The sequence below is a fragment of the Melopsittacus undulatus genome (genome assembly GCF_012275295.1).
Source record: "Melopsittacus undulatus isolate bMelUnd1 chromosome W unlocalized genomic scaffold, bMelUnd1.mat.Z SUPER_W_unloc_2, whole genome shotgun sequence".
Classification (NCBI taxonomy): domain Eukaryota; kingdom Metazoa; phylum Chordata; class Aves; order Psittaciformes; family Psittaculidae; genus Melopsittacus; species Melopsittacus undulatus.
The window spans coordinates 1276669-1302459 of record NW_022993944.1 but is presented as its reverse complement, the minus strand read 5'-3'; the positions used below and the strand labels follow the sequence as shown (position 1 = coordinate 1302459).

Genomic DNA, 25791 nt, shown 5'->3' with positions numbered 1-25791 from the left:
TTCACAGAACTGCTTGGAATTCAGGTGTATCCGTTGTGGGTGCAGCACTTCGTTATACCTTTTACTCTGGGTAAAATGTTATTGTTGTAGATCTAACTGTATCATATATCTTTAAAGGATTACAATGGGAGGACAACAGAGTGGAGGAGTTCTCAGAAAGAGCCTGTTAGGTTGCATTTTAGCTCATTGGAAAGATATAAGGGGAGTGCCACTGGGAGAAAATGTGAGTAAGACTATGATCAAATATTGTAATCAATGGTAGCCTTTTATATAAATTGAAAGATGGGGAAAAGTGGTCTTTCAATGACAATTGATGTTGTTCTTAAAGCGATAAGGAAAATGGGATGAAGTGATGTATCCAAATATGGGTTTTTTTTCCACTTTAAGAAACCGCCCAGCATGACAGATTGAATATGAAATTGATATAGCTCAACCAGGTCCCTTAATTTTGGCTGTGGAAAAGGACAGGGAAAAACAGAAAGCTAAGCTGGAGAGATGCTGTTCAGCCTGTGATATTGGGGAAAAGTGTTTAAAGCTGGAAAAAAAACCCCAAAAAAACCAACCAAACCAAACCCAGAGTATTCAGAAAAATAGGTTGAAAAATTATGTATCATGGATATCTCCAAGGGAAAGCACCCTCTGCATCTGTCCTATCTGATATTGATAAGGAGCAAGAGATCGCTGTCACTGGCACCAAGCGGCAGATGCACATTCCGAGTTAAGAAAGGGTCAAACCAGCAGTGCTGTTGCAGAGGCATCTGCAGCCCCTGCAGAGCAGGGTGAGCAACTGTGAGGAAAAAAAACAAAAGGGAAAACCAAGGGGGAAAGGAGGGGAGCTCGAGCAGCTCCTGTGTTTGAGTGTGGGATGGGTTCTGGGGCAGGCAGACAAGTGGGAACAGACATGTTCACGGATGGGACTGAGGGCTTGCTGGACCCTCACTGGACAAATCCTTTTATTTGTATGAAGTGATATTAATTAATAATGATGATTTTACATTAATGGTGGACAAAAGTCTAAACCCAGCTCAGTTCTTATATGGGAAGCAAAAAGAAGGTTTAACCCATAACTGTTCAGAAGTCATAAAATGCCAGATCAAGATTCGGGAGGATTTAATGGTACAGGCTCTCCCAGAGGGTGAAGGAATTTATGTGGATGGATTGTCTAAATATCTGCAGGGAAAAAGGATGTCAAGGTATGCACTAGTTAACAGAGAAAAGATGCAAATCATTGAAAGAGGGAAATTACCCTCAGATTGGTCTGCTCAAATGTGTGAGCAATATGCTCTGAAAAGAGCTTTAGAATACCTAGTGCATAGGAAGGGAACTATTTATACTGACTCAAAATAAGCATTTGGTATACTGCACACCTTTGGAAAAATTGCAAAGAATGAGGACTTTTAAATTCGAAAGGGAAGGGGTTGATTCATTGAGGACTTATCCTGGAAGTCTTGGAAGTATTAAAGTTACCTGAAGAAATAGCTATAGTGCATGTTAGAGGACATCAGAGAGGAATGACACTTGAAATAAGGGGAAATAATCTAACAGACCAACAAGCTAGAGATGCAGCAGAAAATGGAATTGAGAGAGTCATGTTAGTTCTGGTACCTGAGGAACAGGAATTGGAGATTCCAAAATTCAGTGAGTCAGAAAAGAAAGAGTTAAATAAAATAGGAGGAGAACAAGATCAACATGGGAAATGGAGACTCCCTGACAGGAGACAACTCCTTAATAAGCCATTGACTAAACAGATATTAGAAAACATACACCAAGAGACTCACTGGGGTACAGAGGCCCTGTGTGACCACTTTTTAAAGGAGTATGGATGTATTGGAATTTTTGGGTTAGCAAAACAAATAACTGATAAATGCATGACTTGTCAAAGAGTGAATAAAAAGATTGTAAGAAAAACTACCTCAGGGGGACGTGAATTGGCAATGCGACCCTTCCAGAGCATCCAAATAGATTTTACTGAACTCCCTCCTGTGCAGAGGTGGAAGTTCCTGTTAGCAATAACGGATCACTTAACTCATTGGGTAGAAGCAATTCCAGTTGTCAGGGCTACGACAAACATAATATCAAAAACTCTTTTGGAAATAGTTATCCCTAGATATGGGATGATCAGCAGAATTAATTCGGATAGGGGGACACATTTTACCTCAAAAATTGTACAGCAAATAACCCAAGCCTTGGGAATAAAATGGGAATTACACACCCCATGGCATCCTCAAAGCTCGGGAAGAGTGGAAAGAATGAATTAAACCTTAAAAAAAAAAAAATTAACTAAGCTAATGATTGAGACCCAGATGTCCTGGGTAAAGTGTCTACCTTTAGCATTGTTACGAGTTCAAACACAGCCCAGATCGGACTTAGGGGTATCTCCTTATGAAATGATGTTTGGATTACCTGTTATGACAACCCAAAAGGTGACTGCTACTTATGAGGGAGGAGAGGCGAATATCAGAAGATATATCACCACAATAGCTCAGACTCTGGAACATTTAAGATTAAAAGGATGGATTCCCCAGTCAACACCTCTGGACTTTAAAATTCATAACATTCATCCCAGGGAGTGTGTATTGATTAAGACCTGGAGAGAGCAATCTTTAACTCCAAAATGGGAAGGTCCTTTTCAGGTATTGCTGCCAATGGAGGCTGCGATCCGGACCAGAGAAAGATGATGGACCCATGCAAGCAGGATTAAAAGACCAGTGGAAGAATCTATGGAGTGGACTGTCATCTGCGCCAGGTGACACCAAACTGACTCTCAAGAAGAGGACCATGTAGTAATATATATATATATATATATATATATGTAATAACTTGCAAACAGAAAGTTTCAAATTCCCTTGTGAAATACCCCGAGGAAACTCTGATTCTCCTCCTGGGGAGATAATATTACTCAAGCTAGGGGATCTGGATTAAATTAATCAGAGATATATATATAGGGAACTTGCTTAGGCTTATGATTCTGTAATTGAGGTATGAGAGTCTACACCAAGGTATGAGACAAAAAGCTAAGTGTGAGTCTATATAATTGGGGTGTTCTGACTAGTCAGCAGAATAGACAGCTATTACTGAGTGCTGACTGCCTACTCTGTTTTGTGAATGGGAGTTATTGGTACCATCGGAGTGGGAGGTAACTAAAGACAAATAGGTATTTACTATAAGGGTCTGTGAATAAAGTTTGTGTGAGAATTGAATGTGAAGAAATAAGATGGCCGAGGGCAAGCCCAGGTTGGCCTCTATGCCTGCCTCCAAGAAGCATAAACATATCCTTGATAAAACCTTGTTATCTTGTTTAGAGAAGTGAATTCGTATTTCACATTTGGATGGGGAGGTGTCAGGAAAACAGGTCAGTGTGTGTTTGTCATTTGGTGTCTTTGTTCAGAGTTTTGGGGGTGGGGGTTGTTCCTCTCCCCAGCAGGGTTACAGGTTCGCTCATGACTGGGGGAGAGCATCTGCTGCCAGGGGTCTGGTTATGGGGGCTCAGGAAAGGCTCAGTGTTCTCTGCACTGTCCCTGATGCAACATCGGTTTCACTGCAGGTTTTGTTAAGCTTATGTTGATACAGGGGTAACCAATGTACAGGGGGGTAATACAGAGAAATTGTACAAAGTGCTTAAATGAATTCCTTTGCTTAAACAAAAGTATTGTCTGTCCTAAGTACCTGCCATTGCCATCTTGCCAAGGCATTGATTACTGCTGGAGGGGGAGAAGCAGATGCTTAGCTAGATGCTTAGCTCTACTGGTAAGGGACAAAAGCACAGATGTTTGGTCCTACTGAGAAGCAGGGGAGAAGCAGACTGGGCGCTGACCAAACCCTAAGGCCATGTCTGAAGATTAAAAGGTGAAAAGTTTAAGAAGATGAAGACTCATTTACTTCATCTTGAAGACCTCTACTCACAAGAGGAAGACTCATTTACTTCATCCTGAGACCCCTGCCCATGACCAGAAATGGCATTCAGCAGGTGCAAAGGACCTTCCGGCTCATTATAATACGAAGCGGGGATAGATAATAAATATGTATAGGCGGATTGAGCAACCTCATGTCTATGTATACCTTAAGAGAATAAATGTAAAGGGAAAACAACCCTGAGGTGTGCATGCTTTGGAGGAGCTATCCCCATGCACCTCAGCACTGAATAAAAGCATACCTACTTTACAACTTTAACTAGTTGTGGAGTCTATCTGCATGACCTCATAGTTGCTAAGGTTTGCTTTCATATGTGTCTAGCAAGATACAGCAAGCTTTTGAATGCAGAAAGTAAACCATGTATAATGCTTGAGACTTCTTGTTTTTCAGACTAGTAAGTCGAATGCAGGAAAGGGTCTTTAAATGGTGTCTTTAAATGCTTAATGTGGACCCTTCAGGATATCCTTGAATCCAAATGATGGCTAGCCCTTTTCTCCTACCATAGATCACAGGTCCTCTCTACCAACAGCAGTGCTAACTTGTTGTGCAGAACATGTGAAAATTACCATAAGGATTTTTTACAGGGCATCTTGGATGCAGACCTGTATTTCTGAACCTAAAGGATGCCATTGTGTCCCAACATTATTTTAACCCAGAATATGTTAACAGTGAGCAGAGGGGGTTGAATTAAAGTCCAAGTGCAAGCAAGGGCTACTTCCCCCCTCCTTCAAAGTGGTCATGTTGTCTCATGGAACAGCAATTAGGTCTTGGAGAACTAAGGTGAGGGTGCCAAAGAAAAACTAGTTCCTGTGAACAGCAGTAAAACACACTTATGTTGTGTATCTAAAAGGATTTCTTACTCTTTGGGAAAACTTCTAGAGGCTTACAAATAGGAAAAGCTTAAAAATTGCTTGGAGAATGTATTCTGTCATCTAAATCCATACTTTTCCTGTGGTGGTAATATCACAAGAAATTCAGTGAGAGGGGAGAATCTGTATTTTCATGTAAAGATTTTCAAATGCCAAACTAAATGCTCTATTTAATGAGGGTCAGTTGGCCACCCTTTGGAAGTTAGTGCCCTGCTGAGTTGGGTGACAGTCAAGTGCTTAAAATAAGTTCTGTTTGGAAAAGAGGGAGAGTGTTAGGATGGCAAAACTGCCAGCTGAATCAGTTCTTTAGGACAGTGAGTGTTGACGCAGGATTCACGGACAATGCTGAGACGATCAATGTGATCAAGCAATTGCCAAAAGTTTATTCAGATACAGTGCTCCTTTTATACCCTTACACCCTTAGGTTTCTTATGTAAGTATTGGATACTGAGCTTTGATTGGTTAGTCTAGAGTTTACTATGGTTTACAAAGCTAATGTTTATAACTTGTTATAATTGTGATTAAATACCTTACTCTAAAAATACAGTGGGAAACTACAACCTTGGCAGAGATCATTTTCTGCACATTCTCAGTGGAAAATTACAGAGGCCTAACAAGACAATTGACCTTGCTTATGCCTGCCAAAAATCTTCCCACTTTACAGTAACAAGGTTCAGGGTATCGGGATCACTCACTATGTGGCCTTGGTTCTTTAAGAATTCCCACAAGTGGGGAACAGTCAGAATACAGATAAAAGGCAGTGTTAACAAATGGGTGATAGCATATATTGGAAAAAATAATTTAAAATGCCTACTGTTGGTTCCAGGTTCAATAATGAATAGGATAGAGAAGAGTAGTGTCCTTGTTTGTCCTTTCTCACAATGCAAGAGCAAATAACTGAATGCCATTGCTTTTAAAGCTTTGGGGGAAAAAAACCCCAACAAACCAAAAACCCCAAACCAAAACATTTTTGTTTGTCATATGTACTGTAATGCCTTTTTGCGATCATAAAAAGATTTGCCTTCTGCATGTCTACCTACAGATGAGATGAAGAACAAAACATACAGGACTGAAAGTCTTTATGAGAGACGGGAGGATTAATTGGTGGGTGGCAGAAGAAACAATAAGCATGAAGACTCTGTGGTCTGTTCAGGATTTTCCTGCATCAGGCTTTTGTTGCTGGGGGAATGGGCTGTTGTACCAGAAAGAGGACCAAATATAGTGTGGAGATTTGTCCTGGGTTCAGCAGTAGCAGTCATGTTTTCTCCTTCTTGGTAGCTGGTGCAGTGCTGTGTTTTGAATTTCAGGCTGGGAACAGTGCTGATAGCACTGTGTTTTTAGTTACTGCTCAAATATTTACTCTGGCCAAGGACTTTCTGAGCCTCATGCTCTGCCAGGGAGGAGGGGAGGCCGAGAGGAAGCAGAGACAGGACACCTGACCCAGGCTAGCCAAAGAGGTATTCCATACCACAGCACGTCATGCCCAGGATGTAAAAGAGAGTTACCCAGAACGGCGAGTGCTCTGGGGGGGTTGAAGGAGGTATCGGTCGGTGCTCGGTTGGGCAGGGTGGGGTGAGTTATGGGTTGGCGGCTGGTGAGGTGTTGTATTCTCTTCACTTGTTATTTCCTTTATCATTATTATTATTATTAGTGGTAGCAGTAGTGATTTGCGTTATACCTTAGTTATTAAACTGTTCTTATCTCAACCTGTGGGAGCTACATTCTTTGGATTCTCCTCCCCAACTCTCCAGGAGTTGGGGGAGAAAGGGGGGGAGTGAGTGAATAAGTTGTGCGGCTTGGTTTAAACCATGACACGATTTTAGGTACTTGCTTTTAAGATGACCTCTCCTGATTTCATATGTTTTTAGTGATGCTAGGGTATGGAAGTTTTCCCTTTGCTAGGTTTGATTAAACAGTTATTATTGTGCTTGTCCTGTTTTCAGTTTTAACAGTTATTTTTCTCCTTCTTAGCACCTGGTGCAGTGCTGTGTTTTGGATTTAGTCTGAGAACAAAGCTGATAACACACCGACGGGTTAGTTGTTGCTAAGTAACGCTTACTCTGATCAAGGACTTCTCAGCCTCAAGTTCTACCAGTGAGGAGGGGCATGGGAAGCCAGGAGGAAGCAGAGACAGGACACCTGACCGAAAGTAGTCAAAGGGGTATTCCATGCCACAGCACATCATGCTCACTATATAAGCTGGGGGGAGTTACCTGGAAGGCCCAGGACCATGATGTCCGGCTCTATCTCTTGTAACAATCTTTCAGAGCAGGCGACACAGTGTGCAGTGTTGGATTTCTGCCTGCTGATGACACTGTGGAACTCATCTGGTCACTGCTGAGCTCATCTGGTTTCATCAAAGCTGATTCATTGTTGGAATGATGGTTGGAGGGAAGTCAGGGCCACTCGCTTGTAGGCTATAAAAGTGCTACATAGCAGGCAACAGCATACAATTGAATTCATTGGCTGTTTTCCCTTAAAATCAAAATCCTTTGAGGAACACATCAGACTTCCCCATCTTCCCGCATTACCCACCAAGTATATCTGGCCTCTTCAGGAACCTGCTTAGCAAGGTTCTATGGGATATAGCCCTAGAGGGCAAGGGGGGCCCAAGACTCTTGGTTAATATTCAAGGTTCACCTGCTACAAGCTCAGGAGTGTTGCATCCCGACCAGAAGGAAGTGCAGCAGGAGGACCAGGAGACCACCTCGGGTGGAAAAGGAGCTGCTGAGAAAAATTCACAAGAAAAAAGAGGCTTATAAAAGGTGGAAGCAAGGACAGGTGGCTTGGGATGTTGTCCAGGTAGCTAGGGACCTGGTTAGGAAAGCTAAGGCCCAATTGGAGCTAAACTTGGCTAGGGACATGAAAGATAACAGGAAGGGATTTTATAAGTATGTAGCGGCTAAAAAACAAACTAGGGACAACGTAGGCCCCCTCCAGAAGCTTTCAGGAAAACTGTCTACACAGGATATGGAGAAGGCTGATGTTCTGAATGACTTCTTTGCCTCGGTCTTCACTGGCAAAGGCTCTGACCACACCACCCAAGTCTTAAAAGGCAGACGCAGGGACTGTGAAAATCCAGACCTTGGGCCCACTGTAGGAGAGGATCTGTTTCGAGACCATCTTAAGAACCTGAAAGTACACAAGTCAATGGGACCTGATGAAATCCATCCATGGGTCCTGAAAGACCTGGCGAATGAAGTTGCAAAGCTACTGGCCATCATATTTGAAAAATCATGGCAGTGAGGTGAAGTTCCCAACGACTGGAAAAAGGGAAATATAAGCCCCATTTTCAAGAAGGGGAAAATGGATGACCCGGGGAATTACAGACCAGCCAGCTTCACCTCTGTGCCTGGCAAAATCTTGGAGCAGATTCTCCTGGGAGGCATATTAGGGCACATGAAAAACAAGGTGGTTGGTGACAGCCAGCATGGCTTCACTAGGGCGAAATCCTGCCTCACCAATTTGGTGGCCTTCTATGACGGGGATACAAAGATGATGGACAGGGGTGGAGCAGTTGACATCATCTACCTGGACTTCTGCAAAGCATTCGACACTGTCCCACACGACATCCTTTTCTTTAAATTGGAGAGACATAATTTTGATAGGTGGACCACTCGGTGGATAAAGAACTGGCTGGATGGCCGCACTCAAAGAGTTGTGGTCAACTCTTCAGTGTTCAGCTGGAGACCAGTAACGAGTGGTGTACCTCAGGGATCAGTGTGTGGACCGGTCTTGTTTAATATCTTTGTCGGTGCCACGGACAATGGGATTGAGTGCGCCCTCAGCAAGTTTGCCGATGACACCAAGCTGTGTGGTTTGCTTGATATGCTGGAGGGAAGGAATGCCATCCAGAGGGACCTTGACACGCTTGTGAGGTGGGCTGATGCCAACCTCATGAAGTTTAACCATGCCAATTGCAAGGTCCTACACCTGGGTTGGAGCAATCCCAGGCACAGCTACAGGTTGGGCAAATAGGAAATTCAGAGCAGCCCTGTGGAGAAGGACTTGGGGGTGTTGGTTTATGAGAAAATGAACATGAGCCAGCAGTGTGCGCTCACAGCCCAGAAAGCCAACCGTATTCTGAGCTGCATCAAAAGAAGTGTGACCAGCAGGTTGAAGGAGGTGATCCTGCCCCTCTACTCTGCTCTCGTGAAGCCTCACTTGGAGTATTGTGTGCAGTTCTGGTGTCCTCAACATAAAAAGGACATGGCACTGTTAGTACAAGTCCAGAGGAGGACCATGAGGATGGTCAGGGGACAGGAGCATCTCCCCTACAAAGACAGGCTGAGAAAGTTGTGCCTGTTCAGCCTGGAGAAGAGAAGGCTGCATGGAGACCTCATAGCAGCCTTCCAGTATCTGAAGGGGGCCTACAGGGTTGCTGTTGAGGGACTATTCTTTAGGGACTGTAGTGATAGGACAAGGGGTAACGGGTTGAAACTTAAACAGCAGAGGTTTAGATTGGAGATAAGGAATAAATTCTTTCCTGTTAGGGTGGTGAGGTGCTGGAATGGGTTGCCCAGGGATGTTGTGAATGCTCCATCCCTGGCAGTGTTCAAGGCCAGGTTGGATGAAGCCTTGCGTGATATGGTTTAGTGTGAGGTGTCCCTGCCCATGGCAGGGGGGTTGGAACTAGATGATCTTAAGGTCCTTTCCAACCCTAACTATTCTATGATTCTGTTATCATGGAGCCTTCACCTCAGCAAGGTATCAGACAACAACGTATGATGTTGTGCAAACATGTGCAACATGTAACAAACAAAGTACAATATGTAATGATGATCAGAAAACCAGCTCCGAGAAATCATATGAGGGATTTGCAAAAGTCTCCTGTGGATGACTTGGGAAAACTGTTTCCTGTATCACAGAATGGTTAGGGTTGAAAGGGACCTTAAAGATCATATACTTACAATCTCCCTGCTACAGGCAGGGACACCTTCCACTAGTGCAGGTTGCTGAAAGCCCTGTCCAACTTGGCCTTAAACACTTCCAGGGATGGGACATTGACAGCTTCTTTGGGTATAGGTAAAGTTGGTGATGGTGATTTTGTTTAGCAATCCTGGAAGGCCTTGAGAAGTATCTGAGAAGTTGGTGTCTTCAGTGTCCCCCACTTTCTTTACACTACAAAGAGACATATTTAAAGATTAAGAGCTCTTTTTAATACTACAATAAGTAGGGTGGTTTCTGAAGTCATGAACAGAAAACATGATAGATGCTGGAAGGGACAGAAGTCTATCCAGAATCCCTGAGTGTGTTAACTAGTTTTACAGAATTGTTAGGGTTGAAAGGACCTCTGGATATCGTCTAGTTCAACCCCCCTGCTTGTCCCTGGGTTGCACACATCTTCCTTGGAGGGATACCTTTCCCTCACAGCTGATGAGCCCTTCTATATATTGCATATCTGCCTTAATGGCCTGAGGTGTCATGGTCCCACTGGGCTAAAAATAGTTCACCTTTATGGTGCAAATCTAAATCCATCTGAGCCACTTCAGTCTTAGCAGCTTGATCCACTAGTTGGTTGTTCTGGTGTTCATCAGTGGCCCAACTCTTGGGTACATGAGTATTTACATGGCGCACCTTCACCACCATGTTCTGCATCCAGGAAGTGATATCATGTCACACTGCAAGAGCCCAGATGGGATTACCTCTGTGTTGTCAGTTGCTCTGCTTCCATTGCTGCAACTACCCCCATAGGGCACTTGCTAACATCCATGAGTCAGTATAAAGTATTGGCCTTTTTTTTGTTCAGCAATGTCCAAGGCCAGCTGGATGGCTTTCATCTCAGTAAACTGACTCGATTCACCCTCTCCTTCAGCAGTTTATGCAACTTGCCATAGGGGACTCCATACGGCTGCTTTCCATCTCCTATGCTTTCCCACAATACAGCAGGACTCATCAGCAAACAAAGCATATTACTTCTCCCTTTCTGGTAGTTGTTGTATGATGGGGCCTCTTCAGAATGTGTCACCTCCTCCTCTGGTGGCATTCCAAAATCTTTGTCTTCTGGCCAGTCCATGATGACTTCTAGAATTCCTGGATGACTGGGATTTCCTATTCAAGCTCGTTGTGTAATTAGTGCAGCTCACTTACTCCATGTAGCATGGGTTGCATGATGTGTAGAGGAGAACCTGCCTTTGAACATCCAGCCCATCATGGGCAAGCAGGGTGACAGGAGGAGCTGTGCTTCAGTGCCAATCACTTCTGAAGCAGCTCAAACCCCTTCATAGTGAAACAAGGGGGGCACAAAATGGAATATATAAACCTTTAGAAATAGTTTTAAGCAATGTTAAGTTTGATGGCTTTGTAACAGTAGCAATGGAAAATTACTGAGGTGCATGATACACAGAAAAAAAATAGAGTACAGATAGAGAACATACTGAGAATTCTTGTACAAGATAAATCATTGTAGTTGACATAGTTTTAAGAAAAACAGTCTAGAAGAACAGGACACAGGGATAAGGAGTACATGGGAATGGCAGGTGTCCTGGATGGGCTACAGTTAAACTAACTGATAAGTAGGAGGATAGGAGGATTATTATGTGTCTGGTGCTAACGAACCAATTAAACTGTTATAAGCATCTACTGCGTGTGCTTCAAAGGCTGCCAGAAGTGATGAAGATTGTTGGAAGAAGTAAATGACCCTCAGAGACCACCACCACAGTTCTGTACGCATGCGGGGAGCTTTCTGGAAAATAAAGTAATCCATACGTAGCCTCATGAATATGTATGTATGCCCAGGGAATATAAGGACAGCCTGTGTAGCAATATGGGAACACACGTTAGGAGGAACTATCCCCCGTGTCTCCTGGTGCTGCAATAAAGAATACCTGCTTGTCAAGTTGAAAACTTTGTTGGCAAGTTTGTTCCTGGAGTTTTCTCCGAATCAGTAGGCTGCCAGTATCTCTTTTTCAGTTGGGGTATAGCTGGCCTCAGATCCTCTATACCCCCGATTCCAAAAGCCAAGGGGTCGACCTCGAGTCTCCCCTGCAGTTTTCTGCCAGAGGCTCCAGGTAGGACCATTCTCCCCAGCTGCAGTGTAGATTGCATTTTTTACATCTGTCCCGGTCCGGACCGGTCCGAGGGCTACTGCATGAACTATCTCTCATTTAATTTGTTCAAAGGCTTGTTGTTGTTCAGGGCCCCATTTGAAATCATTCTTATTCTGGGTCATGTGATAGAGAGGGCTTACAATCAAACTAATTTAGGATGTGCATTCTCCAGAACCCCACAACACCCAAGAAAGTTTGTATTTCTTTGTTGTTAGCTGGTGGAGACACTGCTGTTATCTTGTTGATCATATCTGTGGGGATCTGGAGACATCCATCTTGCCATTTTATTCCCCAAAATTGAATCTCCTGTGCAGGTCCCTTGATCCTACTCCAGTTTATGGCAAAACCTGCTTTTATCAGGATTTGGATTATTTTCCTCCCTTTCTCAAAAATTTCTGCTGCTGCATCACCCCACATGATAATGTCATAAATGTATTGCAGGTGTTCTAGAGCTTGCCCCTGTTCCAGTGCAGTCTGGATCAGTCCATGGCAGATGGTAGGGCTGTGTTTCCACCCCTGGGGTAGTCAGTTCCAAATATACTGGACACCCCTCCAAATAAAAGCAAATTGTGATAAATGCTAAAATAGCAAACACTAGCTGCAAGTATGGTGTGACATGGTGAAACTCTGAGACCAAGCTCAACAATTCTGAAAGCAAATAAATCAACATTGTGTTGAGTGACTATTGATCTGAAAAAAATGAATGCTTATGATAAATAAGTTTTGACACACTACGGTTTATCCCCAGCCGATGCCACCTCCATCCCAGTAGCCAAGGGGAGCTACCACCCCCAGCATGTGGGTTTGGTCTTTCTCCAAAACCAGGAGAAATTAAACTTTCCCAGTCCCAGAGAGTGACTATATGAACAAAATTTTTCCTTTTTTCCCCAAGCAAAAAGGGCAAGAGCAGCTGGGGAACACCTTCTGCCATAGTGGTGTCCATCCCTGGGGGAGATTCCTGCTGCAGGGCAGCCATGGTCCTTACCCACCTTTCATTACGAAAGCATGCATTTTGCTGAGATGGCCACAGCTATGTGTTGAGATGCTGAAAGACGGCAAAGGTATTCCTGGGAGCCCAACAGGGTTGGGGTGCAAGGTGGCAAGTAGTTGAAGAGCACCATGCCTAAAGTCTGCCTCTGTCCCTCTTGCCGGTTGCTGTTGATGGCAGCTTGGAACTCCCTGGGAGAGCTGAGTGTCCACTTCTCTCATTCATAGGAGTACAGGTACTTCACATATCTGCATGGGGAGAGAGCCAGGATGAGACCCAGCACCATGTGCCTCCCAGTTAGCCCTATGCTGAGCAGGAACAAGAGTAGGGATGGCATCTGGGAAGGGGCAGAGCCCTCCATCCCCCTTTGGGGCACCCCATGCTGCACCACAGCAGGGGGTCTGGGACATCTGAGACAGCAGGTGCCCCAGAGTGGGTGCCTTCCACCCGCTGCTACTGCCAGTCTCTCACTGTGTGTGGAGGATGAAGGCAGCACTCGTGATGGAGGTAGGTAGGTTGAGGCCCTTGATCATCTCCCACCATAATATCTTCTTGTTGATGATTTTGATCAGGCCACTCTTGTCTGTCACCAGCTGGTAGAGCATGTACAGGTCCAGCACTTGCTTGGCCATGATGGGGATGTGGTTTATGGGCATCCCTTCTGGCTACACACAGAAGAGAAAAAAGGGTGAAAGGTGAATCCATGGGGATCCTCACTCCCTGTGGGCACAGCCCCCACCTTGTCCCCACTGCTGCTGCAGGTACTGGCTGCCCCCAAGGGGAGATCTGTCTCTCCATGTTCAAGTATGGGGCATGCAGGCAGGACTCCAGGGTGACTGGGAGAGCAGTGCTGTGCCTGTGAGTGGGGCACACCCTGTCATTCTGGAAGGGGGTTCTCATCAATAGAGCTATTGGTGGGATGGGGCACCAGGTACACTCTCAGTTGGGATGTAGATGCTCAGTAGACCGGGAGAGACAAGTCTCCAACCCAACTCTTGGAGCTCCCTATGAAGAATCTCCCCACAAAATCTCAGAGCATCCTAGAAAGACTCTCTGTTACCCCCTTTCAGAGCCACATAGAGAGAGACCATCCCCTAAAAGTTATAGACAGACTCCCCTTTAACCCCCTCAGAAGAGGGACTCCTCTCATAACCTTTCTGGAGGGACTCACCCTATAACCTCCCCATGGAGAGGTTCTCTCTCTTAAAAATACTCCTAGAGCCCCATAGAAAGAGACTCCCCAAAGAGTCTCCAGAGAGACTCCCAACCCCACAGATCCCCCCAGCAGCCCCCTGAATTCCTAAAGGCCTTTGGCACCTCCTCCCAAGGGACCTGACCCCAAATTCCCTTCAAGTACCCCCAATGGAGACCCTGGACCAGCACCACCCCCCACAGTGAGGCCATGGGGCAAGGGGACATGTGGTCACCAGGGCTCTGTGAACCAAGCATGGTTCCCATAGCCACCAGATCCTTTTAAAACTCAGCATCCTCAAATAGCCCCACAGCCTTGCTCTGCCCCATGGCACCTCAGGGCAATGATCTAGGCAGCGGCTGGTGGCTGCAGCAGGAAAAAGGGACAAGCATCCCATCCTGCCCCATCCCATCTCACCCTGTATTTATTCCTCTTACAAGGTGGCAGGGCATAGGTGGTATCAGAAAGCCATCCATTTGGCCAGGGAAGGCTGTCATGGCCATGCTTCACCCCTCAAACAAATCTGTCACTCACAGTCATCCTCCAGAATCCCTAATTTATGGCCCCAATACTGGTTTGGCTTCTTCACATAAGTCTAAAAAATGCATTCTTTTTATTCCTTTACTGAGTTTGAGTTAATTTATCTTCCTTTTTTATATAATTTTGTTTTTATTTGTGTCTGTGGTGTTTGCCCAGTCAGAAAGGGGAAGAGGAGTTTATCCTTCTGGGAAAAAGGCAAAGATATCAACTCAGTATCTGCCAGAAGTCCCTCGCCAGCCCTGCTCAGGGGCTGCCAGCACGACAGAATCATAGAATCACAGAATGGTTTGGGTTGGAAAGGACTATAACATCATCTAGTTACTCCAATCCCCCTACCATGGGCAGGGACAACTTCCAATAGATCAGATTGCTCAAGGCCTTGTCCAACCTGGACATGAACATAGCCCCATCACCTCAGGGGGGCGAGATTCAAGGACTCCCCATTATCCCAGCAGCTGCCAACAAGTTTGCTGGGTCCCAGCCCCTGATGAATAAACCATGGACTTTTCACTTCCCCTGTCCCTGGCTGTGATGGTGTCGTGGTTTAAACTAAATCTGCACAGTTCCCCCTTTGTTTCCCCTCCCCCCCCCCTCACCTTCCCACTCCTGGAGGGATGGGAAGGAGAGCCAGAGGAATACAACTCCCACGGATCGAGGTAAAATCAGTCCAGCAATCAAGGTATAACAGAAATAACTACCGGTACCAATAACAAATCAATGTTAGAGACAAACAGGGAGAGAGAATACGATACCACCCGCCACCACGAGGCCAGCCCCGGAAGAGAGAAAGAGCTTCCCCCCTCCCCTCCTAGCCAGCTTCCAGTTGCCTCCCTGAGCCCAGCCCGGCGTGTTAACTCCTTCCCTCCCGGCCAACTTCCAGTCCCCTCCCCGAGCAGGACGTGCTGTGGTATGGAATACCTCCCCGACTAGCCCAGACCAGGCGCCCTATCTCTCCCTCCTCCCTGGCAGAGCATGAGCTACTGCTGAACCCATGACATTATCCACCCCTTATTCCATACCATTCACGTCATGCTCAGATCCCACATTTTCAATATACCATCATATACATATATATATATATACATCAGCGTACACCCAGACAGAGAGAAAGAAATCATTTCTTAATACATGGACCAATCCCTATAATGCTATTGAGTCCATTTGGTCCATGATGTTAAGTTTGTAATAGTCTTTTGTAGCAGGAAAGTCTGTGTGCAGTGCTGGATTGTTGCCTGCCGATGTTGATCATCCCTTTACTGCAGAACTCATCTGGTTCTATCAAAGTTCATTCTCTGTTGGGACAATGGTTAGAGGGAAGTCAGGGCCAGTCGCTGGTGACCTGAAGACATCTAGTTGATGGACTATAAAAATATTACACAGCAAGCAACAACGTATAATTAAGTTCATTGGCTGTTTTCCCCTAAAATCAAATCCCCTTGAGGTATACATCGGACTTCCCCATCTTCCTTCATTACCCACCAAGTATATCCGGGTCCTTGAGCAAAAGCAATCCCATGAGTGGGTTTGCCTTGGCCTGAAACAGGAGTAACCCAGACTGTCTTCCCTAGCAAATTTCTCATGTGCACTACAGGGACCTTGTCCCCCTCTACAACCTGTAAAAGTTCTGACTGGGCTGGGCCAGCCCTGTTAGCAGATCCTCTGGTGTTGACCAACCAGGTGGCCTTTGGTAAATGTGTATCCCAATGCTTGAAAGTTCCCCCACCCATTGCTCTCAGTGTAGTTTTTAACAGCCCATTGTACCGTTTTTCCCAGAGGCTGGTGCATGATAGGGGATGTGATATACCCACTCAATGCCATGTTCTTTGGCCCAAGTGCCTATAAGGTTGTTCCAAAAATGAGTCCCATTGTCTGACTCAATTCTCTCTGGGGTGCCATGTCGCCACAAAATCTGGTTCTCAAGGCCCAGGATAGTGTTCCGGGCAGTGGCGTGGGGCACAGCATATGTTTCCAGCCATCCTGTGGTTGTTTCCACCATGGTAAGCACATAGCGCTTGCTTTGGCGGGTTGGGGGGAGTGTGATATAGTCAATTTGCCAGGCCTCCCCATATTTATACTTCAGCCATCGTCCTCCACACCAAAGAGGTTTTAACCATTTAGCTTGTTTAATTGCAGCACATGTCTCACACTCATGAATAACCTGGGCGATAGTGTCAAGTCCACCCCCGATCACGAGCCCATTTGTACGTTGCGTCTCTGCCCTGATGGCCTGAAGTGTCATGGGCCCACCGGGCCAAAAATAATTTGCCTTTATGTTGCCAATCTAAGTCCATCTGAGCTACTTCAATCTTAGCAGCTTTATCCACTTGTTGGTTATTGTGGTGTTCCTCAGTGGCCCGATTCTTAGGTATGTGGGCATCTACATGGCGTACCCTCAGCACCAGCTTCTGCACCCGGGCAGCAATATCTTGCCATAATGCAGCAGCCCAGATGGGTTTACCTCTGCGTTGCCAGTTGCTCTGCTTCCATTGCTGCAACTACCCCCATAGGGCATTTGCCACCATCCATGAGTCAGTATAAAGGTAGAGTACTGGCCACCTTTCTCGCTCAGAAATGTCCAGGGCCAGCTGGATGGCTTTCACCTCGGCAAACTGACTCGATTCACCCTCTCCTTCAGCGGTTTCAGCAACTTGTCATTGAGGACTCCATACAGCTGCCTTCCATCTCCGATGCTTTCCCACAATACGGCAGGACCCATCAGTGAATAAGGCATACTGCTTTTCACTTTCTGACAAATTATTATATGGTGGTGCCTCTTCGGCACGCATCACCTCCTTCTCTGGTGACATTCCAAAATCCTTGCCCTCTGGCCAGTCCATGATGACTTCCAGAATGCCTGGAGGACTGGGATTTCCTATCCGAGCTCCTTGTGTAATTAGTGCAGCCCATTTACTCCAAGTAGCATCAGTTGCATGATGTGTAGAGGAGACCCTGCCTTTGAACATCCAGCCCAGCACTGGCAAGCGGGATGCCAAAAGGAGCTGTGCATCAGTGCCAATCACCTCCGAAGAAGCTCGAACCCCTTCATAAGCTGCCAATATCTCTTTCTCTGTTGGGGTATAGCTGGCCTCCGAGCCTTTGTGTCCCCGACTCCAAAAACCAAGGGGTCGACCTCGAGTCTCCCCTGGAGTTTTCTGCCAAAGACTCCAGGTAGGACCATTCTCCCCAGCTGCAGTGTACAGGACATTTTTCACATCTGGACCGGTCCGGACTGGTCCAAGGGCCACTGCCTGAACTATCTCGCGTTTAATTTGCTCGAAGGCTTGTTGTTGCTCAGGACCCCGTTTGAAATCATTCTTTTTCCAGGTCACATGATAGAGAGGGCTTATGATTGAACTGTAATTTGGAATGTGCATTCTGCAGAACACCACAGCACCCAAGAAAGCTTGTGTTTCTTTCTTATCAGTTGGTGGAGACATTGCTGTTATCTTATTGATTACTTCTGTAGGAATATGTCTACATCCATCTTGCCATTTTATTCCCCAAAATTGAATTTCCCGTGCAGGTCCCTTGACTTTATTCCGTTTTATGGCAAAACCGGCTTTCAGCAGGATTTGGATTATTTCCCTCCCTTTCTCAAAAACTTCTTCAGCTGTATCACCCCACACAATAATGTCATCGATGTATTGCAAGTGTTCTGGAGCTTGCCCCTGTTCCAGTGCAGTCTGGATCAGTCCATGGCAGATGGTGGGGCTGTGTTTCCACCCCTGGGGCAGTCGGTTCCAAGTGAACTGGACACCCCTCCAAGTAAAAGCGAACTGTGGCCTGCACTCTGCCGACAAAGGAATTGAGAAAAATGCATTGGCAATATCAATCGTGGCATACCACTTGGCTGCCTTTGACTCTAATTCATACTGCAGCTCTAACATGTCCGGCACGGCAGCACTCAATGGTGGTGTGACTTCATTCAGGCCACGATAGTCTACTGTTAGTCTCTACTCTCCATTAGACTTTCGCACTGCCCATATGGGGCTATTAAAAGGTGAGCGGGTCCTGCTGATCACTCCCTGCCTTTCAAGTCTACGGATTAGATTATGGATGGGAATCAGGGAGTCTCAATTGGTGCGATATTGCCGCCGGTGCACTGTTGTGGTCGCAATTGGCACTTGTTGTTCTTCGACTTTCAGCAACCCCACAACAGAAGGATCCTCTGAGAGACCAGGCAAGGTGGACAGCTGCTCAATTTCCTCAGTCTCCAAAGCAGCAATACCAAAAGCCCACCGGTACCCTTTTGGGTCTTTGAAGTACCCTCTCCTGAGGTAGTCCATGCCGAGGATGCATAGAGCCTCTGGACCAGTCACAATGGGGTGCTTTTGCCATTTCTTCCCAGTCAGGCTAATTTCAGCCTCTAGTACAGTCAACTCTTGGGACCTCCTGTCACTCCAGAAATATAGATGGGTTCCACCCCTTGACAGTTCGATGGCATCAGGGTACACTGTGCACCGGTGTCAACTAGAGCCTTATACTTCTGTGGGGCTGATGTGCCAGGCCATCTGATCCACACAGTCCAGTAAATACGATTGTCCCCTACCTCCACCTGGCTGGAGGCAGGGCCCCTCTAATAATCATCAGAAGATTGTTCACTTATGTCTTGTAGACAGGGATTATTCTTTGTTATCACAGGAGCTGGAGTAAAATCAGCTCTTCCACTCCATCTGGGAACCTGTTCACCAGAGACTGAAGCTGCAGCTCTCATGGGGCAATCAGTCATGGCCCTTGCTCCTCTCTTCAATTCACTCACACGTTCCTCCAAGGCTGAAGTAGGTTGTCCATCCCAGTTTGTCATGTCTTCTCCGTGATCCCACAGGTAAAACCATAGGGTGGTCCGTGGTGTGTATCTTATATATTTTCTCTCTTGAGCAATAGGATGCCTTTTGTTAATATCTGAAACGCATGTTGGCACACGTGAGGAGCTAGATAAATCAGACAGATCATCCCTCAACTGTTTGAGATCATGAGACAGTTTTTCCACAGCTGAGATGATGGAAGGGGTAAGATTGTCTTCGAATTCTCGGAGTTTATGAACCATTTCATCCACTGTTGGTGGTACTATGTCATTCCAGGTTACCGTTGCCAATGGATGGGCATATGACGACGGTGCGTTTCGTGTAAGTTTTCACCACATGGGTCGTGTGCATTCGACTTCATCTGGGTCTATGAGTACATTCCCATTATTCGGCTTGGTGTGGTAGATCATCTCTACGATAGCTGATTCCCTCAGGGACTGGATGCCTTTGTCTATAGTAGTCCACTTGACTGAACAACTCATAACATCATCCTTGTATGGGAACCTTTCTTTCACAGCTGCCAAAAGCCGCCTCCAAAGACTGAGGGACTTTTTCTCTCTTGCAATTGCTTTGTCAATTCCCCCTTCTCTAGCAAGTGACCCCAGCTGCTTGGCTTCTGTACCTGATAGTTCGTGACCATCGGCCCCATTATCCCAACATCGGAGCAGCCAGGTGATGGTGTGCGCCCCTGATTGACGGGTGAAATCTTTTCTCATATTCCGCAGCTCAGCTGAGGTCCGAGATCGAGAAGTCACCTCTTCTTCTTCGTCGTGTGATGATGACCCCTGATCAGATACTAGACCAGGTACTGGATGCATAGTTTCTTCATCCTGCCTCTTCCTTCTTGCCTCCTTTCTGGTTTTTCTCTTGTGTACAGGAGCAACCAATATTGGTACGAATTGGTCCTCTAGTTCAGCTGCAGTGATTATCACTGTAGTTTGAGTAGCAACTGTACTTGTTGCTGGGGTAGCTGCACTGTCTGTCACAGTCGAGGGTTGAATAGCCCCTGTACTCGTTACTGGGGTAGCTGCACTGTCTGTCACAGCTGAAGTTTGGGTAGCAACTGTACTTGCTGCTGGGGATGGTTTAGCTGCTGTACTTGGAGTTGGAACAGCTGCGCTGACTTCTGTGTTGCTCTCAGATCCAGGGACATTTTTTTCCTTTTGAAGGTGTTGGATAGTGTTGATCAAGGCCCTATAAGCATAGGCCAAGCCCCAGCACGTTGCTGTAATTTGTCCATCTCTGGTATGGCCAGGATGACAACACACCTCATTTAGGTGTTTTACTAATTCTTCCGGATTCTTCACTTGTTCGGGAGTAAAATTCCAAAGTACTGGAGGGGCCCACTGACCTAGATGCTTGCCCATACTATCCCACACACCCTGCCACTCATGACTGTCCAGCCTCTGGGAAGATCTCCTGGTCCTCCTATTTTGTCGTTTAACCCCAATACAGGACCAGACCTGACTCCGCTTAACTCTTGAAATCAGATGAAATAACTGTGAGCAAAACACACTCTGTATGCGTGCTACTATGGTGATCCCCATCACAATCAGCATACAAGTCTCAACAGTATTAAAAGGCCATTCAAAAACTTCAAAACCCTCAAATGATGTTGTAGACCGTCTGGAGAGAACACTGGGAGGATAGAAGAATGTCTCCTTCACAGGTTGACCACCCGAGAAGGAGAAAAAAGATGTGAAATTGCTAAGCACTTCTATTATATACCTCCCAAAATATAAAGTTGGTGACCATACCGGGAGCATAAACCAGATCAGTTTCATGATCAATGCTTCTATTGTATTACAAGTCATTAACATAAAGTACAATGAGACGAGAACCTTAGCCCAAACCCCATACTTGATAAACACTAATGCCGCGGCCAGGTGGAGGGGAGAAAACACCGATACGATGTAGGTTCACAAAATGCTCCGTTTATTGATTACAAGGCTGCTCTTAATATACTGTCTTACACGCGATCACGCATTACTTGATTGGCTGCTTCGCTTTGCCCACGAGGGATACACGCTCCCCTTTACCTCTCCTGATTGGTTTCACACCTTTGCTTCAGCTTAGCCTTACATCATGCTTCTGCAATTACTGGCATCCTGTTATTGCATTCCTGTTTTGCTGATCTTGACACTTCTTCTTCTTTTAACCTGGGGTCATAAGTTCACTTTCTCACAGCTTGCTGTAGGCCTGTTCAAGTGCCCATGCTCGACCCCCAACACACTAACACAGCTAATATATATGAAAAGTAATTGGTAAAATCCTGAAACCGTGAGATCAAGAGAAAAAACTGTGAGAGCCAATAAAACAGCATTGTGACAAATTGCTATAAATCTTGTCATATTTGTTGTTATTTCGTGGGTTCGGGCCCCACGTTGGGCACCAAAAACTGTCGTGGTTTAAACTAAATCTGCACAGTTCCCCCTTTGTTTCCCCTCCCCCCCCCTCACCTTCCCACTCCCGGAGGGATGGGAAGGAGAGCCAGAGGAATACAACTCCCACGGATCGAGGTAAAATCAGTCCAGCAATCAAGGTATAACAGAAATAACTACCGGTACCAATAACAAATCAATGTTAGAGGAGACAAACAGGGAGAGAGAATACGATACCACCCACCACCCGCCACCACGAGGCCAGCCCCGGAAGAGAGAGAGAGCTCCCCCATCCCCTCCTGGCCAGCTTCCAGTTGCCTCCCTGAGCCCAGCCTGGCGTGTTAACTCCTTCCCTCCCGGCCAACTTCCAGTCCCCTCCCCGAGCAGGACGTGCTGTGGTATGGAATACCTCCCCGACTAGCCCAGACCAGGCACCCTATCTCTCCCTCCTCCCTGGCAGAGCATGAGCTACTGCTGAACCCATGACAGATGGCTAATGAAAGTGGCTCACCATTATTTTGGGGGCCACACAGGATGGGTAGACAGTGCCCATCCTGCTGACAAAGGGACTTGTCTGCATCACCACAGATGTCCCCATCCCCTGTTAGGGCAAGGAGCACAAAAGCCTGGGGAGGTGCCACAGCCTTTGTGGTAATGCAATTACCTCCTTGGTTGATGAATGGCCCCCCATGTTATTAGCAGACCTCTTGGCTTGGTGAGAGGATAAGGGGGCCCTGCAGACCCCCATTGATCAAATGCAGAAATAGTCCCCCTACATCCTACATCACCACTTTCATGGTACCACAGAGGTTGGGGTATGGGAATGATGTGTCCCACCGCCTACATCTCATGTCTGTCTCGGCAATCTCATTCCAGATCCCTTCCAGCATTCACCCCCACATGCCACTGGGGCTAGTTGCCATGCCATGGGGTCCCCAATGGCCCCCAGTGGGTCTGACCCCAACCCATTTTTCAGCCCTGCTAATTTTCCACCCAGCTGACAAATGCCAGTGCCAAAACAGGGGGCATGGCCCTTTTCATTAAGGCTAACCCCTGGAGGCATCAAACCCCCCAGTCTGCAACCACCCACCAGGCAGAGCCATGGGGTAGTGACTCCCTGCCCAAACACACATGGGTCCCCCAGCAGGACCCATGCTGGCTCATGGGTGCTGCTTCTCAGCCAGCTCCCAATGGCCCCTGCCACCCCAAGAACCCCAGGGATGCTGTCCCTCTCTCACACAGATCCGCCAAGGCAAGCGCCATGTGCTTATGATGGTGGAAGCAACTACCAGATGGGTGGAAAACATACGCTATGCCCCACACCACTGCCTGGAACACTATCCTGGGCCTTGAGAAACGAGTCTTGTGGCAAGACAGCATCCCAGAAAGAAATGAGTCAGACAGTGGGACTCATGTCCGGAATGACATTATAGACACTTGGGCTGAAGAGCATGCCATTGAGTGGATATATCACACTCCCTATTATACACCAGCCTCTGGGAAAATCAAACGGTACAATGGGCTGTTAAAAACTACACTGAGAGACTTTCAAACATTAGGGTATACATTTAGCAAAGGCCACCTGGTTGGTCAACACTAGAGGATCTGCCAACAGGCCTGGCGCAGCCCAATCAGAAATTTATGCACTGTAGAAGGGGATTTACAGAACTGATAGGGCCAGAGAGGCTGACATCATCTACCCGGACTTGTGCAAAGTGTTTGACACTGTCCTGCACAATATCCTTGTCTCTAAGTTGGAGAGACATCAATTTGATAGATGGACACTAGGTGGATAAGAACTGACTGGATGGCCCCACGGAAAAGGGTTGTGGTCAATGGCTCAATGTCCAGTTGGAGAACAGTAACAAGTGGTGTTCCTCAGGGATCGGTGTTGGGACTGGTCTTGTTCAATACCTTTGTTGGTGACATGGACAGTGGGATTGAGTGTGCCCTCAGCAAATTTCCTGATGACACCAAGCTGTGTGGTTATGCTGGAGGGAAGAAATGCCATCCAGAGGGAACTTGACATGCTTGTGAGGTGAGCTGATGCCAACCTTATGAAGTTTAACCATGCCAAGTGCAAGGTCCTACACCTGGGTCGAATCAATCCCAGGAATTCAGATTTCAGAGCAGTCCTACAGAGAAGGACTTGGGGGTTTGGGTCGATGAGAAAATGAACATGAGCTGCCAGCATGCACTCGCAGCCCAGAAAGCTGACCGTATTATGGGCTATATCAAAAGGAGCGTGACCAGCAGGTCAAAGGAGGTGATCCTGCCCCTTTACTCTACTCTCATGAGACCTCACTTGGAGCATTGTGTACAGATCTGGTGTCCTCAACATAAAAAGGACATGGAACTGTTAGAACAAGTCAAGAGGAGGGCCACGAGGATGATCAGGGGACAGGAGCACCTCCTGTATGAAGACAGGCTGAGAAAGTTGGAGCTGTTCAGCCTGGAGAAGAGAAGGCTGCGTGGAGACCTCATAGCAGCCTTCCAGTATCTGAAGGGAGCCTACAGGGATGCAGGTGAGGAACTCTTCATTAGGGACTGTAGTGACAGGACAAGGGCTAATGGGTTAAAACTTAAACAGGGGAAGTTTAGATTAGATTCAAGGAAGACATTCTTTACTGTGAGGGTGGTGAGGCACTGGAATGGGTTGCCCAAATAGTGGCGAATGCTCCATACCTGGCAGTGTTCAGGGCTGAGTTGGATGGAGTCTTGGGCCACATGGTTTAGTGTGAGGTGTCCCAGTCTATGGCAGGGGGGTTGGAACTAGATGATCTTAAAGTCCTCTCCAACCTTAATTATTCTATGATTCTATGATTAAGGTCCTTTGGTGCACATAAAGAGTCTGATGGGAAAAACAGTCTGGGTTATTTCTGCTTCAAGTAAAGGCAAACCTGTTCATGGGATTTCTTTCTCTCAAGGACCTGGGTGTACTTGGTGTGTAATGCAGGAAGATGGGGAAGTTTGCTATGTGCCTCAAGGGGATTTATTTTTTGGTGAAAATTGTGGGAATTCTTAAAGAGCCAAGGCCACATAGTGAGCGATCCCGATACCCTGAGCCTTGTTACTGTAAAGTAAGAAGATTTTTGGCAGGCATAAGCAAGGTCAATTGTCCTGTTAGGCCTCTGTAATTTTCCACTGAAAACGTGCAGAGAATGATCTCTGCCAAGGTTGTAGTTTCCCACTGTCTTTTTAGAGTAAGGTATTTAATCGCAATTATAACAAGTTATAAACATTAGCTCTGTAAATGATAGTAACCTCTAGATTAACCAATTAAAGCTCAGTATCCAAGGCTGTTACATAAGGGTGTAAGGGTATAAAAGGAGCATTGTATCTGAATAAAATTTGGCAATCGCTTGATCCCGCGTTGTCCGGGACTCCTGCATCTACAGAAAATAGCCATTGCTCTCAATTATATGCTGTTTCCTACTATGTAACACTTCTATGGCATCTAAATGCCCATCTCTGCCACTCAAGTCTTTGAAAAGAAAATACATGCTATAATGATCATCAGCAGATAGTTTCTCCAGAAGTCATGTAGGATCTGGATGGTCAACATACCCTTTTGTCATGTCATCCACTTCCAAATTATTCTTCCTGATGGTTTGCTTCTGAAAATTACCTGGGAGGTGCCACCCTGCCAAGCCAAAGCTGCAGTGTATGATGCTGCTAAGATCCCCAAGAACTGCCTTAACTTCTTAGCACTGTGAAAGTTTTGCTTGGTGAGACCAGGTGGAAAGCAGAACTACTGCTGACAAAATCTCAAGAGGTTTTGGCACTGTTGGCTGCTTTTGTGCCTTGAGTGTGATACATCACTCCTAAATTTGCAAGACAATTCTTTCAAGATCACCAAAATCACCTGGCATTTTCCTGCATTTTCTGTGTCTTTTTTGGTAAAGTTTGTTAGAACCATGAAGTTGTGATTCAGCTGGGTTGAGAGCTCCAAAGTACTGGTAACCCAAGACACATCATGAGAGGTTTTCTTGAGCATTGAAGCCTAATAAAGCATTTCTTCTTTTAGCCATTTTCTTTTGATAAATGGTCAACAG

The 25791-nt window shown here is 46.2% G+C and overlaps 1 protein-coding gene across 1 annotated transcript in view; it reads right to left on the bottom strand.

Moving 5' to 3' along the window:
* The window catches only part of LOC117438207 (nuclear pore complex protein Nup93-like), a 93020-nt gene extending 78507 nt beyond the window's left edge, over positions 1-14513 (bottom strand). The window contains 2 exon segments of the mRNA XM_034073698.1: positions 13290-13483; positions 14448-14513. Of these exon segments, the coding sequence (XP_033929589.1) occupies positions 13290-13483; positions 14448-14513 (260 nt within the window).
* Between the last annotated feature and the right edge of the window lie 11278 nt (positions 14514-25791).